At 38.8% G+C, this 16,082-nt stretch overlaps 1 protein-coding gene across 1 annotated transcript; it reads right to left on the reverse strand.

Moving 5' to 3' along the window:
* Positions 1 to 2,199: 2,199 nt before the first annotated feature.
* Positions 2,200 to 15,806, reverse strand: COMMD6 (COMM domain containing 6). The gene is made up of 4 exons (XM_045839181.1): positions 15,666 to 15,806; positions 15,563 to 15,574; positions 5,465 to 5,617; positions 2,200 to 2,408 (listed from the first exon to the last, which is right to left on the reverse strand). The coding sequence occupies exons 1-4, from the start codon at positions 15,705 to 15,707 to the stop codon at positions 2,358 to 2,360; spliced, it is 258 nt and encodes an 85-aa protein (XP_045695137.1). The 5' UTR covers positions 15,708 to 15,806; the 3' UTR covers positions 2,200 to 2,357.
* Between the last annotated feature and the right edge of the window lie 276 nt (positions 15,807 to 16,082).

A 16,082-nucleotide genomic window follows, 5' to 3' on the forward strand; every position in this document is an offset into this window, starting at 1 on the left:
CTTTGTTGTATTTCCTTCACTTTGCCTTTTGCCACTGAAAATGCCACAATAAAAATCTTCATACATATATTAGTATTGTGTTATCCAAAAATCTGACCATCTTAGAATGTTTCTGGCTCACACTGTCCGAAGCAGGTCAGGCTGTTCTTGTACAGTTTGCCTCCAATAGTGCTTCCGGGACCCCCCTTACCATGCTGGGTTTTCCTATCTCACAGTCCTTCACTGCCAGCATCGAAGGTGGGAGAAGGCTTGGAAGAGGACAAGGAAGATTTAAGAGGAAGACTGGATGTGGCATAAATTAAGACACTCCTGCCCCAAATCCACTGGCTACAACCCAAACATGTGATCCCAGACTAACTGCAATGGAGGCTGGGAAATGCAGTCTTTCTACAGGCGCAGAGGTAGTAGACTGGCATTTAGCCAATTTTGCCAAATATATTGGTGACTTTATTCCAAAAAACATATTCCCCTGGACTGTAAAATGTCTATGTGATGTATGTGTGTGTAATCGCTTTGTGAAAAGCGATTAAGTCCTATTTCTGCCAACAGGGTAAAAATACTGAGCACTGTTCTCACTCTTCCCAATCTCCCCTCAGGAGCCACTAAACCCAGAAAACTCAGCTGATTAAATGTGTGTCAGCAGGGCCCCAGTTTAACTTTCACTCAATGAGGCGAGTGTTGACAGACGGCACAGTGGCACGTACCATGGCTTCTAGGCGACGTCCTGCAGTGCAGAGATTATTGGCGGAGGCTTTCCCTGAAATTCTCGTACTACTGGATTTCTGAAAGCTAGCAGTTTCTCCCTCAGTCTTTCTGACAGTTTAGTGAACATCTAATTTCTTGAATAAAATCTCTTCCTACTTAAAATATTTAAGGCAATTTGTTTTCCAGACCAAGAACTTATACATCAATTTAGCATTTGTCTTTGTTTATGGCCCAATCTACAAATAATTTAATTCTTTTTCAATACATTTATGTTTTCTTGCTGTTGGGTTGCTGTCTTCCCAAACCTTAGTTAACATAAATATTCTCTAAGACTTCTAATTTTTATCTTTTCCATTTAAGTCATTAATCTATCTGGAATTTCCTTTTGCATATTTTGTGACTACTAGTATGATTTATTAAATAATAATGTTTTCCCACCCAAATGAAATACTATCATTATCCAAAAAGTCTTTTTTATTTCTGGGCCACCTAGTCTATTCCAATAATTACTTTGTTTACTCCTAAGCAATGCTACATGTATCGATCGCTGTGGCTTTATAAAATATCTTAACAATTGGGGGTGGGGGGAGTGGTGTGGGGAAAGGCAGACAACTGTTCTTGAACAATAAAATAAATTTAAAAATAAAAAAGGGTCAATGCAAAAATTTTTTTAAATAAAAAAATGATAAAAAATATTTTTAAAGATTTTACTTATTTTTAGAGAGGGAAGGGAGGGAGAGAGAGAGAAACATCAATGTGTGGTTGTTGGGGGCTGGTGGCCTGCAACCCAGGCATGTGCCCTGACTGGGAATTGAACCTGTGATGCTTTGGTTCACAGTCCGAGCTCAATCCACTGAGCTACACCAGCCAGGTGATAAAATATTTTAACAATTGTTTTGTAAATTTAAATTCAATGGAGATCATGTAAAACAATAACTTGTACTAATAGGTTAACTCAGTTGAATACAGAACTCAGAATAAAACTTATCTTTCTTTCTCTGTGCATGTATTGGAACTTTCTGTAAATATGAAAAACAGAAACAACTGAGTGCTTGGCTAACGTAAGGAAACAATGGTCAATCCTAACCTGAGTTCAAGTGTTTGAGAAGAGCAGCCTCACTCTTCTTGCGGATTGCTTCTGTAGTAATTGAATGTTATAACATTGGATTTATAAGGAAATGCCATCCTTTTCCATACTTTTTTTTTTAAAGATTTTATTTATTTATTTTAGAGAGGGAAGGGAGGGAGATAGAGAGAGAGAGAGAGAGAGAGAGAGAGAAACATCAATGTGCGGTTGCTGGGGGTTATGGCCTGCAACCCAGGAATGTACCCTGGCTGGGAATCGAACCTGGGACACTCCTTTTCCATATTTTCAATCATTCACTTGTTTGATTTATTTATGGAGATGTAATTCACTGAGTTCCCCCTTTAAAGTGTTCAATTTGGTGGCTTGTAGTATATTCACATTGATAACTACATTGATCACCTCTTACCTAATTCCTGTTTGTCTAATGTTTTTATTTACAAAAGGGAAAAACAAAAGTGTAGTTCTTTCAATAAATATCATCTGATCCGCATACAGTTACATTGCAGAAAGTGAAGTCCATAATTTTAGAACTCCGGCAGCAATTTTTCAACCAAGTGCTCTGTGTTCACACAGTTTCAATAATTGCAGCAATTTCCTTGAACTGTCTGTAGAAATTCTGGAAAGAAAGGAGAAAAATGACATTAATTTTGCTTTCAGAGGTAATTTAAGTAGTTCTTCTAATAATATCTGACCACCAGAGGCTATAAAACATATTAAGATTACATTTTGATATTAATTTCTCATCTATTATAGAAGGTTATTCTCAGAAACAAAGAGGTATAATTTGGTACTAAAGCAGAATTGGATAATTAGCACACAACTAAACTTTTCAAAAATGCATACCAGAAAGTTCTTTCGAGATCACACCAGAAAGATTTATTAACTACCCAGCACTGTCCTAGAAACCGAAGATAAAAACAAAAAGACAACAATTTGGTTTCCAGGCCTCAAATCACTTTAAATCTAGTGAAAGACTGGATTTCAGGGTAGTAGGGACTGTTTTGTCTACAGTAAGGGTCCCATTACAATAGCAGAGACCCAACATTGATAATGGCTTGAATGGTAGAAGCTCATTCTTCTTTCATTTAAAAATTGAGCTAGTCTGATCACTCTCCAGTAGAAGTCATCTTCTTTATTCACATCACAGGTAAGAGGAGAATCAAACAAATTCTGTCTTCCTTCTCTCAACCTTGCTAGGATATAGGAGGCAAATTTAAATTTTAATTGCAGTGATAAATGTTCCAACCTGCCTGATTGGTTAGGTAGAGGTTCTAAGGTAGGTTTAATTTTGTTTAAAAAAAAAATTAATCTGACATTTCAGGCTCATTATAATTCATACCTCCTATAATAGTGCTTATTATGATTTGAAATTATATAGTAAGTGTTTTTATTCATTTGTCCATTGTCTTACAGCTTATAAATTCTGTCGGGGCAAGAAGGTTCTCAGATAATTTTCTCAAGTAAATGTTGAATTAATGAATTTTGCACATAATATGGTAAGTACCAATTGTTTACTTAACTCATTAGGAAAGTGTACTTACCAGAGTGGAAGGAGGAAAAGGACATCAGGAATAAATATTCGAAGAAAAGTCAATAAAGTAAAATAAAAATTTAATCTCAGCAATTAGGATTCCCTCTAATGATTTACACATTTGCATTTTTCTTCTTCTTTGGCCTTAATTCTTTATTGCTACTTAAGAATGTATATATTTTGCTTTAATTCATATGTAAATTGATTGTGGAATGAAGTAGGGTGTAACTATTTCTTTAAAAACATACATTGTTGATCAAAATTTCAGCTACAAAAAGTATATAAAGTTTGAAGAATGTTCCCACAGTCTCAGTCCTGTAATGTGACTAACAGACTCTTTGCCTGGGTAGATTTTAAGCCATGTAAACACTAACTTTAAAAGAGTTTGTGGGGTTTGTTTTTATGAGGAAAAAAACATTCTGGAGGTGGAATTAGAGAGCATAAATGCAGCACAGAAAAGTAAGAACAAGGCCAGGATTCGGAATTACAAAGTGAACTGAAACCTGTACTTCTTTTGCAATCGATTGGGTCCTTATATTCACTTGGCTACTCACATATCACAATCTACTACATTTATTTCCTTTCAACCAAGCCCTAATTCCTTTTGAGACGCTAATTAGCATTAGTAACATTGCATCTGTGACCATTATTTTTTGTTCTAAAGCAGAGATTTCAGTTTTAAAAGAAAGAAATTAAAGGGGAAAAAAAGACCCTTAAAATGTAAAAAAATACCCTATCATATGACCCAGCAACCCGACTGACTTCTGGGTATAGATCCAAAGGAAATAAAATCAGTATCTCAAAGAGATATCTGTACTCCTATGTTCACTGCAGCATTATTTACAGTAACCAAGGTATGGTTATATATACCATATATAAGGTATGCTAAGGTGTGCTAAGGTATATACCATACCAAGGTATGCTAAATATACATGCATACACATACATATACACAACAGAATACTGTTCATCCTGAAAAAGAAGGAAATGCTGCTGCTTTGACAACATGAATGGAGGACATTATGCTGAGTGAAATAAGGCAGACACAGAAAGACAAACACTGCATGCTCTCACTTACACGTGCAATCTAAAAAGTGGAACTCATAGTAACAGAGAGTAGAAGATGTTTGTCAAAGATACAAACTTCGAGTTATAAGATGACTAAGTCTGGACACCTAATGTACAGCATGGTGATCAGTTAACAGTAATGTATTATAAACATGAAATTTGCTAGGAGAGCAGATCTTCAATGTTCTCAGCACAGACACACAAAGAAGGTAACTACGTGAGTTGACGGATATTTTAATTAGTTTAATTGTGGCAATCATTTCACAATGTATATGTGTACCAAAACCTCACCTGTACACCTTAGATATATAAAATTTTTATTTGTCAATTAGACCTTAATAAAGGTGAAGGGGAAAGTGTAGTCTGTAAAAGAAGAAAGCAAAAGTATCCTAAAGTGGTATACGAGAGGTTTTTTAGAGTACTAACTGCTGTGAAGATTCTTATCTATTCATTCAGGAAGAAATCAAACAAAAATAAAAGCCTGTGTTAGTCAATGACAAAACATTTCCCTGTATGTACATTTAAAAGAAAATTTAATTTCTCACCTACCCCCTTTTTTCTTCCTTCCTTATTGAAAAGAAGTAGAATGATAATATGAATAAAATGACCCTAATATAAACTACTGAGTTACTCAAATCGCTAGCTAATAGAACTAGTCATCAAGTACTGGTGCTCTGATCTGCATTTTACAATCATCATTAGTCAGAAGATTCAAGGTCAACACTATTCAAAATAAGCTTCATTTAGCTTATCCTTCTTGAATATTAAGCCTTAAGAGTAAGAATAAAACAGTTAAAAGCAAAGTAGATATCCTGGCTGAGAAGATGAGAACTCCCTAAACATATTACACAAGAGCACTGTAAGAGTCGCAGTACACAAATCCAGCATATTACATTGAAAATAATTTCTCAAATTCCCAGAGAAAATAAATTCAGATCTTTCATATTAATAAATGTAAGGCACACCAAAACAACTACAAATAAAAACAATTAATATTCTCCCTTAAGAAAAATTTTATTTTAAGCAGCAATTACAGAACAATGAGCTAAAATTGAATGAGTCAAATCACAAACCTGAAACTGTGGAATGGTCATTTCAAAAGACTTGCTCTTTACTTGGCCTGACTGATCCGCCACTTTCAGCATCACCGCGACATAGGGGTACTTGAGAGATCTGCAGCTGTCGGAGCTCACAGCCATCCCCAGTTTCCACTGAAAATCGACAAGCTGTAATGAAAATGGCACAGAACAATGCATTGGTAATAACACTGCCCAGAATGCAGGTGTTTATTTAATTTTACTGCTCTCGCATTCAGCTCTTGCCAAACATAATGAAAGAAAATATCTTCCCTCTCATATTGCTAGAGGAAAACCAACCAAAGGGAGAGGGGCAATAAGTGATATATAACAGAGCTAGCAAACAATACTGTCATAATTACAAAAGAAAACGAAACAAAACAAAACCAAACCCAACAACCTCCACCAGACAGATGTGTAATTAATGGAAGTGGAAGGAAGATGTGGCAGTACAGGTTTCCCCTTCATTTTGCTCCTGCACTTAAGGGGACTCCAAGTGGTTTAGTCTCTCTTCTCTGTCCTGTTCCATGTATGCCTCCCCCCATTCTACAACCTAAAAGCCCTAAGATGGAAGATGAATTATATACCATCTTCACATTTACCTGAGGCACACATGGGAACCATTCCAGGTTCTTTCCTCACCAACGTCCTCAGCCTGAAACCGGACATGACCGTAAATACCAGGTGACAGGTGGTTTTGCATGTCATCACTGTTGATGATGGACACCAGCCAGGTGATGTGCTATGCTGTTTACATGTATTAAATGCCTCCCTTGAATCATCACATTATAGGCTATTATTTCCATTTTGCAGATGACACAACTGAATTTCAGATAGCTTATGTAATGTGCACAAGGTCACACATTTCTGGAATCAGAACTGAAACCAGTCTGTTTGACTCCCAAAATTACATGCTTATTGACTACTGGCTGCCTCAGTACTTTGTAGCTAATTCCTGTCCATGATCACTCAGTGCTGCTATGGCATAAAAGAGGACGGGCTAACTGCAGCTCCTAATGCCAACTCTAAAACACAAGACCATGAGGGGAGGAATTAGCAGGCACCCACCAAAAATACTTACCTACTGACTGATACCTTCTGCTACCAAATTAATGGTGATTGTGTAAAAGATTTGCTTGTTAATAAATTTATTTTTATAAAAGGTGGGATTGGCGTGAGGACCAATATTTCCTCCTGTCTCAGACTGGACTTGAACCAATCAACTATGCAATTAAGGTCAGGATGGTGCTGATAAAAGATGAATGTATTTAATAAGTAAAAAGACTGTACATGTACATTTTATATAAAAGTGCTCCATACAAAGATAAAGATAGAAGATACATAACAGAAGAACTACAACTGAATAAGCATATGAAAAGGAAACAGGAAATGCAAATTTAAACCACGATGAACTACCACTACACACCTACCAAAATGCCAAATTATAAGTCTGACAAATCTAAGTGTTAGGAAAAAGGAAGTGTCATGTGCTGTTGACGGGAGTCTAAATTGGGCCAGTCCTTTGGAAAACTGGCTTTATATGGGGAAGGTGAAGTTATGCACACCTTGTGATCCAGTGATTCAACTACAAATATAACCTAGAAAAACTTGTGCATATATTCACAGGATACCTATACCAGAGTGTTCCTGGTAGCTTTATTCCTAATAGCCCTAAATTATAAACAGCTCAAACGGACATCAGTAATGGAGCAGATACATGAAATGCTGTACAGCAATGCAAATGAATGAACTTCGGCTACACTCAACATCAAAAATACCGAAAGCAACAAGTCAAAACGTTATGTGATTCCATTCGCTTAAACTGAAAGAATAGAAAATAGCTTAGGAATGCATACATAGATGGCAAAACTATACGAAGCAAGAATATGATTATCACAAAAGGATAGGAGGGAAGGAACAGGGTTGATTGGGGAGGGGCACGTGGTTAGACTTCTAGGTATTGTTAATGCTCCATTTCTTGAGTTTTGATTGTGGTTACACAGATGTTCACTTTAAATTACTCTTCCTTTTTCAGTAACTATACAAGGAGATGAAGGTTAACTAAAATTACGGTGGTGATCTTTTCACAGAATATGCCTGTTGAGTCATTACATAGTATACCTTAAGCAGGTGTGCCCAACCTGCGGCCCGCAGGCTGAATGCGGCTCAGGATGGCGATGAATGTGACCCAACACAAAATCATAAATTTACCTAAAACGTTATGAGACTTTTTTTGTGATTACGTGTCGCAATGTATTTAATGTGTGGCCCAAGACAACTCTTCTCCCAGTAAGGCTTAGAGACACCAGAAGGTCGGTCACCCCTGCGACTTACACAGTGCTCTAGGTCAACTGTGTTTCAATAAAACTGGAAAAACTAAAATAATTCATTAAACTGTCCATATGTTCTGGATATGTGTTATTCTGAACACAGAGCAGGGTGGGGACAGAAGTCGGTGGGCTCCTGGCTGAAAAGAAAAAGTTAGTGGAGGCTAGGGCGGCCAAGGGAAAGTGGGACAAAAGGGATAGCGTTCAACTCAGTTTGGGGAATAAACAGAACTGAAACTGAGCAAAAATGCGGCTTATTCATATATTCCATAAATATATAAATAATACACTGCAAGACTAAATGATGAATAAATATTAAGCTTCACCGAGCAGAGATGAAAATAATCACTGTCTGGTTAAGGAACAGCACATTGATCTGCCTTCAAGTGGAAGGCTTTTGTAGGAAATATGGAAACAAAACCAAGAAAAGTTCAGTGGTGATGTCCAAAAGTGTAACTTGACACTTTTTAAACTTACTCAGCCTGTACAACTCCTTCATGCAAGAAGCTCCATTTTTACTGTCCACAGTAAAACGGTAGAGTAAAACACTGCTTATGTGACTCTCGAAGTTTGAAATAAAACTTTCAATTATCTAGAACATTTCAAGCAGGAAAGCAATTAAGGAACATAATGTGGGAATCCACGGACTATTACAGCGGTGAAACTCGCAGGTGAAGCAATTCGGAGAGCTGCCGTTCAGACACTTAACATGCAAAGTTAGTATTCATTGGTTAAAGAAAGCTGGGGTTAGATTTAAGAGATGAGAATTCCCCAAATACTAAACTGAACATTTACATGTAAATTAAAAGCAAATCTTTTAATAAATGTGGTTTAGCCTTACGTAAGAATTAACTACATAGATATTTAAAAGAAATAAAACAAAAAAATCAAAACAGATCGCACATCACTATGGACAATTTTAAGAATGAAGTAATGTAGCCTCAAAATTCTAGAATGAAGAAAATAATTTACAAAGAAAACATGCAAAAAAAGTGAATAGTGAAAAAACATACAAACATCCAGAAGTAAAACAAATAGAAAGAAAAATAATCAGAAAGCACATGTAGATTAAAAGGTGAACAAAGAAATTAGTGGTAGTCAGACACACTAAAAATTAACTGGTAGGGTAGCTGAAATTATTAGTAATATAAAAACATCACCATAAACACCGCCCATAAGGATAAAATTGATAAAAGACCATTTCACTTTAAATTTATTTTTTATTCTTCAAAACAACATAGGAGAAAATTAGAAAAATGATCATGCACAACTCCATCCTAAAACCTGTTTCTTATTCCTGTGTCTCCATTTCAAGTCTTTATCTGTATGTAATTTTTATAGCTAGAGTCACAAAATACACACTTTTCTGTTCTGTTTTAAATCAAAGTTTTCAAATGAAAGGAATTGCAAGTGTTCTGCACACCACTGAACTCTCTCAAAAGTGCTGAGGAAAAGACTGATTAAACAACTCATCCAAGGACACAAAACTAGTAGAGCTGGTTATCCAAATCTGCCTGATTCCATCCATACTCCACACATTTTTAATTATACCTCACTGCAACATGATCACTGTTTGGAAATAAACTAAGTTCTAGTAGGTCAGGAAAGTAGTTAGGTCTGGAATAGGACAAGAATGCCGAGCATCTTCTACTAACTAGATCTAAGATGTCCAATACAGCACCCATGAGCTAAATGTGACTATTTAAGTTCATTAAAATTAAATAGAATAAAACAATTCAGTTCTCAGTTGCACTAGCTACATATCAAGTGCTCAACCGCCACAGGAGGCTGGTGCTACCACAGTGGACGGTGCCAGCAGAGAACACGTCCACCACTGCAGAGCTCTATTGGACAGCCCTGTGCTACACCTGTGTTAACATACATGTGGCAACTGATTAAGGCCTACGTTATTAGCAAATTTCTGCTTGAGAATTCATATAAACTCTAGCTCAAGTAAGCATCTGCTAAGTTACCAGCCTTCCTTACCTTGTCTAATGGCACCTTCCTCTACACTTTGCTTTATTTTCTTAACAGCAGTTATCATTATTGGATATTATTATGTTAACCTTCAAGATAGCAGGAGCATTATCGACCTTGTTTAGTACTGAATCTCCTAAGATAATATCTGGTACAAAGTGAATGTTCCAATTAAGTATTTATTGAATTAATACATTTAGAACAAAGATGGCACCTAAAAATTAGTATATGCACACATTGCTCCTCACATTAAGAAATGGAGCTTGGCCCTGATGGTGTGGCTCAGTGGATTGAATGCCGGCCTGCAAACCAAAGGGTCACTGGTTCGATTCCCAGTCTAGGGCAGATTTCTGGGTTGCGGGCCAGGCTCCCCAGTAGGGAATGTGCCAGAGGCAACCACACATTGATGTTTCTCTCCCTCTCTTTCTTCCTCCCTCCCCGTCTCTAAAAATAAATAAAATCTTTAAAAATAAAATACAGTAAAAAAAAAAATGGAGCACATTTTCCCTCTGCATGAATCTGAGCTGTCCCTGTGACTGCTCTGACCAGCAGGATATGGAAGAAGCTCTGGAATCCCTGACTATAGGCCTTACGACAACTGTAAGTGTGTGTCTCTTTCTCCATGGAATGCTGGCCTTGGGACTTTCCCTCCTGGAACCCAGCCACCATGATGTGGACAGCCATGTGAAGGAGAATCAAGTCACTTCAATCATCAGCTCTGGCTGAGCTCACAGCCAAAGTCATTACTGAGCCGTGTGAGCGAGCCCTCTTGATTTCCAGCCCAATTAGGCTCCTCGATGACTGAAGCTCTTGCTGAAAGGACAGGGAGTAGGAACCACCATCCAGCTAAACCCAGTTAACCCAGTTTCACAAGAGATAATGAAACAGTTTCAGGTCACCACGTTCTGGGTAGTTTGATATGCAGCAATAGGTAACTAAAGTAGAACAAAACAATGTGCAGAAAATAACCTTATCAATAAGAACATGACATGACTTATCAAAAATGTATCCTTGTAACTATATAATCTGAACTATATTACTTGATGGGAATTTTAGCAAATACAAATAACAAAAAAAAAATTTTTAAGTAACTACTTACCTCTGAGATATAAAAATAATAACAGCAAAATAAAGTCTTTCCCATGACACACTTTCACTTCTAGTAAGTTCATAGTATAACTACCCAGCAACAGCAAACATTGTCATCTCCCCTCAAAAATGTTTTTCATCCTCAGTTCATTTCTACTGAGGACCCCCACTTTCCTAGTGACTCACATATGAACTTTGGTCAACTCTGGTTTCTCTCTCGCCCTTATTCACAAAGTGTGTGACTGGACAGGTACTCAAGATTTTATTTCAGCCCATGCCACTGACGCGTATTCCCTTCTTCCCAGTCTCACTGCTGCAAACCTATGAAAGCCTGTTTTCAAAACCTTGCCTTGGATTTTACTGCAGCCTCCTAATTAGTTACTTGCCTGTAGCTCTTCTCAGCTCCAGTCCAGAGTATAGCCTCTAAATACTGCTTACAAATGAACAAAATCTAATATACCAGGTGAAAACCTGTCAAGTCACCTGCCTCTAGAGCTAGTTACCAACCACTTCCCTAGCACTGAAGTCATGTAGCAGCAGTTCCCAGGAGCTTTCCTCCTCGCACTCAAACTGGACCGCATCCCTTCTTTAAATTAACTTTCAACCTTGACAGCTTTGCTCACGCTGTTCATTCCTCTTGGCACACACCTCTCCAACATCTTCTTAAAATTCAAAGCTCCCCTCAAATTCTACCTGCTCTGTGAAGTCCTTCCTGGTTTACTTGACCTTTCTATAAATGCTCTACGTCACTTCCTAGGCCCTAGCACTTAGAACATTCTGCTTTGTTTACTAGTCATGGGTAGGCTTGTTTCTCTGCCCCCATCCGCTAGACCCCGGATGGGCAGTTGGTACATGGTAACATCCAACCCAGTGCAGAGAACAAAACAGTCACACATTTATAAACCACTACACAATCTGTACAAAATTTAATAATTATTTCTTATCTATGGGAAGAGGGAAAATGGCACCAGAGTCAATAAAACATATTTTTAAAAATTTATACCATAAAACTGGCAAGAAAAAAAAATGTGGCAGAAACAGGAACAATCATTCATCTATGAAGAGTTCTAATTAGGTATCTAGGGAATCATGAATTACTTCAAAAATGATTCTAAGGATCATAATGTGAAATAACTGCAGACCTCTGGCGCTGGGCAATATAGCACCGTGGTTTGTTCAATTTAACAAGCACAGACTCTAAAGTCAGACACACCTGAGTCTGAATCTCAGCTCTCCCACCTTATAACATGGTTTTGTACAAGTTACCATGTCTCTATGCCCCATTATTCTAGTATTTACTAAATAATACTATGCACTGTGGTTATAGAAAAGGATAAAACAAAGTTCCTGACCTCGGGAATTTCCATTCTAGAGGGGAAACCAGCCAACTAACATATAATAAAGTTATAGTATTATAAAAAGTTTTTTTAAAAAAGGTAAGGCGGTAGGGTGACCAAAAGTGGTTGATTAGATAGACCCTGCAGTGACCTCTTTGAAGAGCTGGCTTTTGAGGAGCAAGAGACCCGAGTTAAGTGAAGGAAAAAGCAACATGGATTTCTAGAGAAACGTGTGTTCTGGACAGAGGGAGAAGCATGCCTGGCATGTGTACAGGGAACCATGAGGCCGGAGGGGCACGAATGGGAAGAGATGAGGAATCCATTTTGGGGACTGTAGGCAAGTAAATGCATTTTGAAGGGCCTGTGGGCCAAAGTAAATATTTAAGACTTGTCTCTAACGTGGCAGGAATCTGTTAAGAGGCTTTGGGCAGAAGAGAGACCTGGTCTAACATTGATTGCAAAAGGCTCATCCAGACTGTTTGTTGGTCAGGGTATTAAGTTTGGCAAGGAAAGCAAGGAAATCCGACTGGGAGCCTATTGCAATAGTCTAGGCACGAGGATGGTGGCTTGGACTTGGGAGGCAGCAAAGGGAGGTGGATTTAGAGTTTACTTTTAAAGGGAGAGAAGAGTATGCTGATGGATCATACGGGGGTTTGTAAACTCTCGTTGGAGGTGTGGTCCCAGTTAACCTGGATAATTCATATCCTGGTGAGAAGTAGAGAGAGAAGGTATTATCCTTCAAAGAATTCAAACTTTAATAGCCACAAATGTCAGCCGTATCTGGTACATTTAAACAGCATATACCACAAACAGAAACGATTTATAGCTAATTTTTTCCTTCTGTATTACTCTTGAGTAGATATGAACATTTTATGTAGCAGTGTAATACCAAAAGAACATGACCTATGAATTAAAAACTCCAATCTCAGAGTTCCTACAAGTAACTCACCAAAGTGTGAAGCCCTCCTACTCACTAGGTCCCCGAGATGTCAGCTCAGACTTGTCCACACCAAGCCTCAGCAATTTGTCAATTACAGCGTAGGCTTTCCTACCCCGGCACTGGTTTGTGCAGAGGTTTCTGTTCTAGTAAGTTGTAATTCTCTATAGCACAGGAGGCAAATAGGAGGCCTGCAGCCAAATCCAGCCCTCCAACTTGTTTCATCCAGCCCAGCACCTTGTTTCTACCTGGAGGCAGCACCTGAGTTCCTTGTCCCAAATTAAGGAGCAGTTACATTTATACAGTCCTAAAATTACATTCGGCCCTTTGAAGGCAACCAAGACCCACATGACCCCCAGTGAAAATGAGTTTGATACCCCTGCTCTATAGTTAACTGTCTTCTTAATTTTGGGAGAGGTGGTATACCTTTGTCATCTCAATTCTAACAATCCAGGAAGAGTTGTTTTTTAAAGTTTGTTCAGCTTTTTGCTTGCTTTTAGGATAAAGTGATGACTTTCAACACCCTTAACAATGGATTGGAAACTGGAAGTCTATCAATTTCTGTAATTTTATTCATAAAATTTTTAAAAAAATATTTTATTTATTTTTAGAGAGAAGGTAAGGGAGAAAGAGAGAGGGAGAGAAACATCCCCATGTGTGAGATACTGTGATTAGATGCCTCTCACACACCCCAGAGGGCCCCACCCGCAACCCTGGCATGTGCCCCAACTGGGAATCAAACTGGTGACCCTTTGGTTCACAGGCCAGCACTCAACCCACTGTGCCACACCAGTCAGGGCTCTTCATAAAGGTTTTAAACATCTTTTATTAGAGTTATTGCAAGGTACTTTTTCTTTCTGAATGTTGCAAATACATTCAGAAAAATACATTAAAAAATACATTTCAACTCTGTGTCTAAATATAGGAGAACAATTCTAATATTGCTTGTAAATTACCTTGGCTTTTTCTATGTAAACAATCATGTAACTTATGAATGACCACATGGAAGGGATGAGTAGCAAGCTGAAGAACAGCCTCCCAAAGTTGTCCACATTCCAATTCCTGAAATCTGTGTTTTGTTATCTTACATTACAAAACAGACTTTGTAGATATGACTAAATTAAGAATGTTGAGGTGAGGAATTTCCTCAATTATCCCCGTGGGCACGATGTGACCATGAAGTCCTTATAAGAGGGAGGCAGGAGGGTCAGAGTTGCACAACGTAACCTGACAATGAGGGTAGCAGAAAGAGAAGTGACAACAGAAGCAGAGGCTGGAATCCTACGCTTTGAAGATGGAAGCAGAACCCACAAACTAAGCCATGTGAGCAGCCTCTAGAAGCTGGAAAAGACAAGGGAACAGATCCCCCCAAGAGCCCCCAGAAGGAACACAGCCCTGCCAAAGCCTTGATTTTTAGTCCCACAACACAAATTTTGGACTTCTGACCTCCAGAACTGTAAGATAGTAAGTTTGTGTTGTTGTAAACAACACCCATACCTCAACAAAAAGTTTGTTTTAAAAACCCTATACTCCAATATAATTCAGTAACTCAAATAAACATGATTTAGTATAAGTGAATAGATAATTTAGGAAAGACTGAACCACAGTGCACTAACTCAGTAACTCTGAGCAAGGGCAGGTAAGAGTGTTGATTACTGAGTTCCCCTACCTCCTAGGAATCCTTGGAAACAACAAACTGCAAGATCTATGGGAGGAGACACACAGTCTCTTAGCCCCTTGTATCCTTATTATTTCTTATTTCAGCCCTTTTGCATGGACCTGGGTGACTCCTAACCTAAAATACTTTAGTTTTAGCACTCTTCTTCTGGAAGAGTATTCTAAGTTATTTGTCTAAAAACGATTATTAGCTAAAATAGGACAAGGACACTTGGAACAAAGAAACAGGATTAAGCTATACCTTAAAAAAAATCAAATCCTTATTAGCATAAATACAGGCACATTGGAAGGTTAAAGAAGTACACACTCCATCCTCCAGTATACTTTAAATAACTGGTTTTTAAAACCAAGAAACTGTTAGTGGTGCTATCTTTGTAAATTTTAATAATTTCTTCCCTTTATAATCATTCTAAAATACCGTGTACCTAGCTTCCAATAAATGGCGCCTATGGAAGAACAGTAGTCGGTCAGCGCTCTCTCGGCTGGGATTGGTGGGGAGGTTCAATTATAATTGCAGTGGCTACCATCTCAAGTACAACCAGGAAGGAGCCACGCAGGGTGCAGGGGAACGACAGTCACCGGCACACGGGCACAGAGTTTGGACCGGGGGATGAGAGGGGGTGGATAGTGAGTACGTTGGGGAAGGTTCGCAGAGGCTTTCTCCACGCGGCTTCCCCAAGCCGCAGTCAGACCAGGTGCAGCAGCCCGCCCCTTCCCTAGCAGAGGCAGGGCGGGGCTATCACTCACTCACCTGGTTGGTGACCTGAAACGGAAGCAGAAAAAACACAGTTTACAGAATGATCTTTTCTGGCCCACAGGCCCGCGATCCCGGTTTATTCTACGCCAAGCTTTACCTTGGTCTTAGCATCCAAGAGCGGATCGCTAGACCCCTCCATGGCACGTGTCCAGGGATCGGACCGCAGACCCCGGACCGCTCCGCCGGATGGCAGCACTTCCGCTCCCTCCTCCCGGCCCAGCACCCCAGCCGGCACGGGAGAGCAGGAAACAAAAGTCTTTGTGTAAGTCACCCATAGCGTCAACAAAATGTCAGTTTAAAGAAGCCACCTAGAAAACAATTAACTAATGTAGGACTTGAGTTCCGAATATTTAAGATACTCCCTGCCAGGAAAGGACGTATTAATTTTAGGATGCCTTCTCCCCCTACTAGTGCTACCGAGGTGGACTCTTCCTGCATGGCCCCGCCCCCTACACTGTGCGAACCTGTGACTGCAGGAGTGTGGATCCTAATCAAATTAGAGGGCAGCTAGAAA

This window comes from Phyllostomus hastatus, unplaced genomic scaffold, assembly GCF_019186645.2.
Source record: "Phyllostomus hastatus isolate PE091 unplaced genomic scaffold, TTU_PhHast_1.1 phas_contig_29, whole genome shotgun sequence".
In the NCBI taxonomy this organism is placed as follows: domain Eukaryota; kingdom Metazoa; phylum Chordata; class Mammalia; order Chiroptera; family Phyllostomidae; genus Phyllostomus; species Phyllostomus hastatus.

Excerpts from the sequence above, each read along its gene's own strand:
- COMMD6 (XM_045839181.1), bottom strand. The coding sequence starts at position 15,707 with ATGGAGGGGTCTAGCGATCCGCTCTTGGATGCTAAGACCAAG. Across the intron at positions 2,409-5,464 it reads TGACCATTCCACAGTTTCAG|AATTTCTACAGACAGTTCAA; the intron begins GTTTGTGATTTG and ends CTTTCTTTCCAG.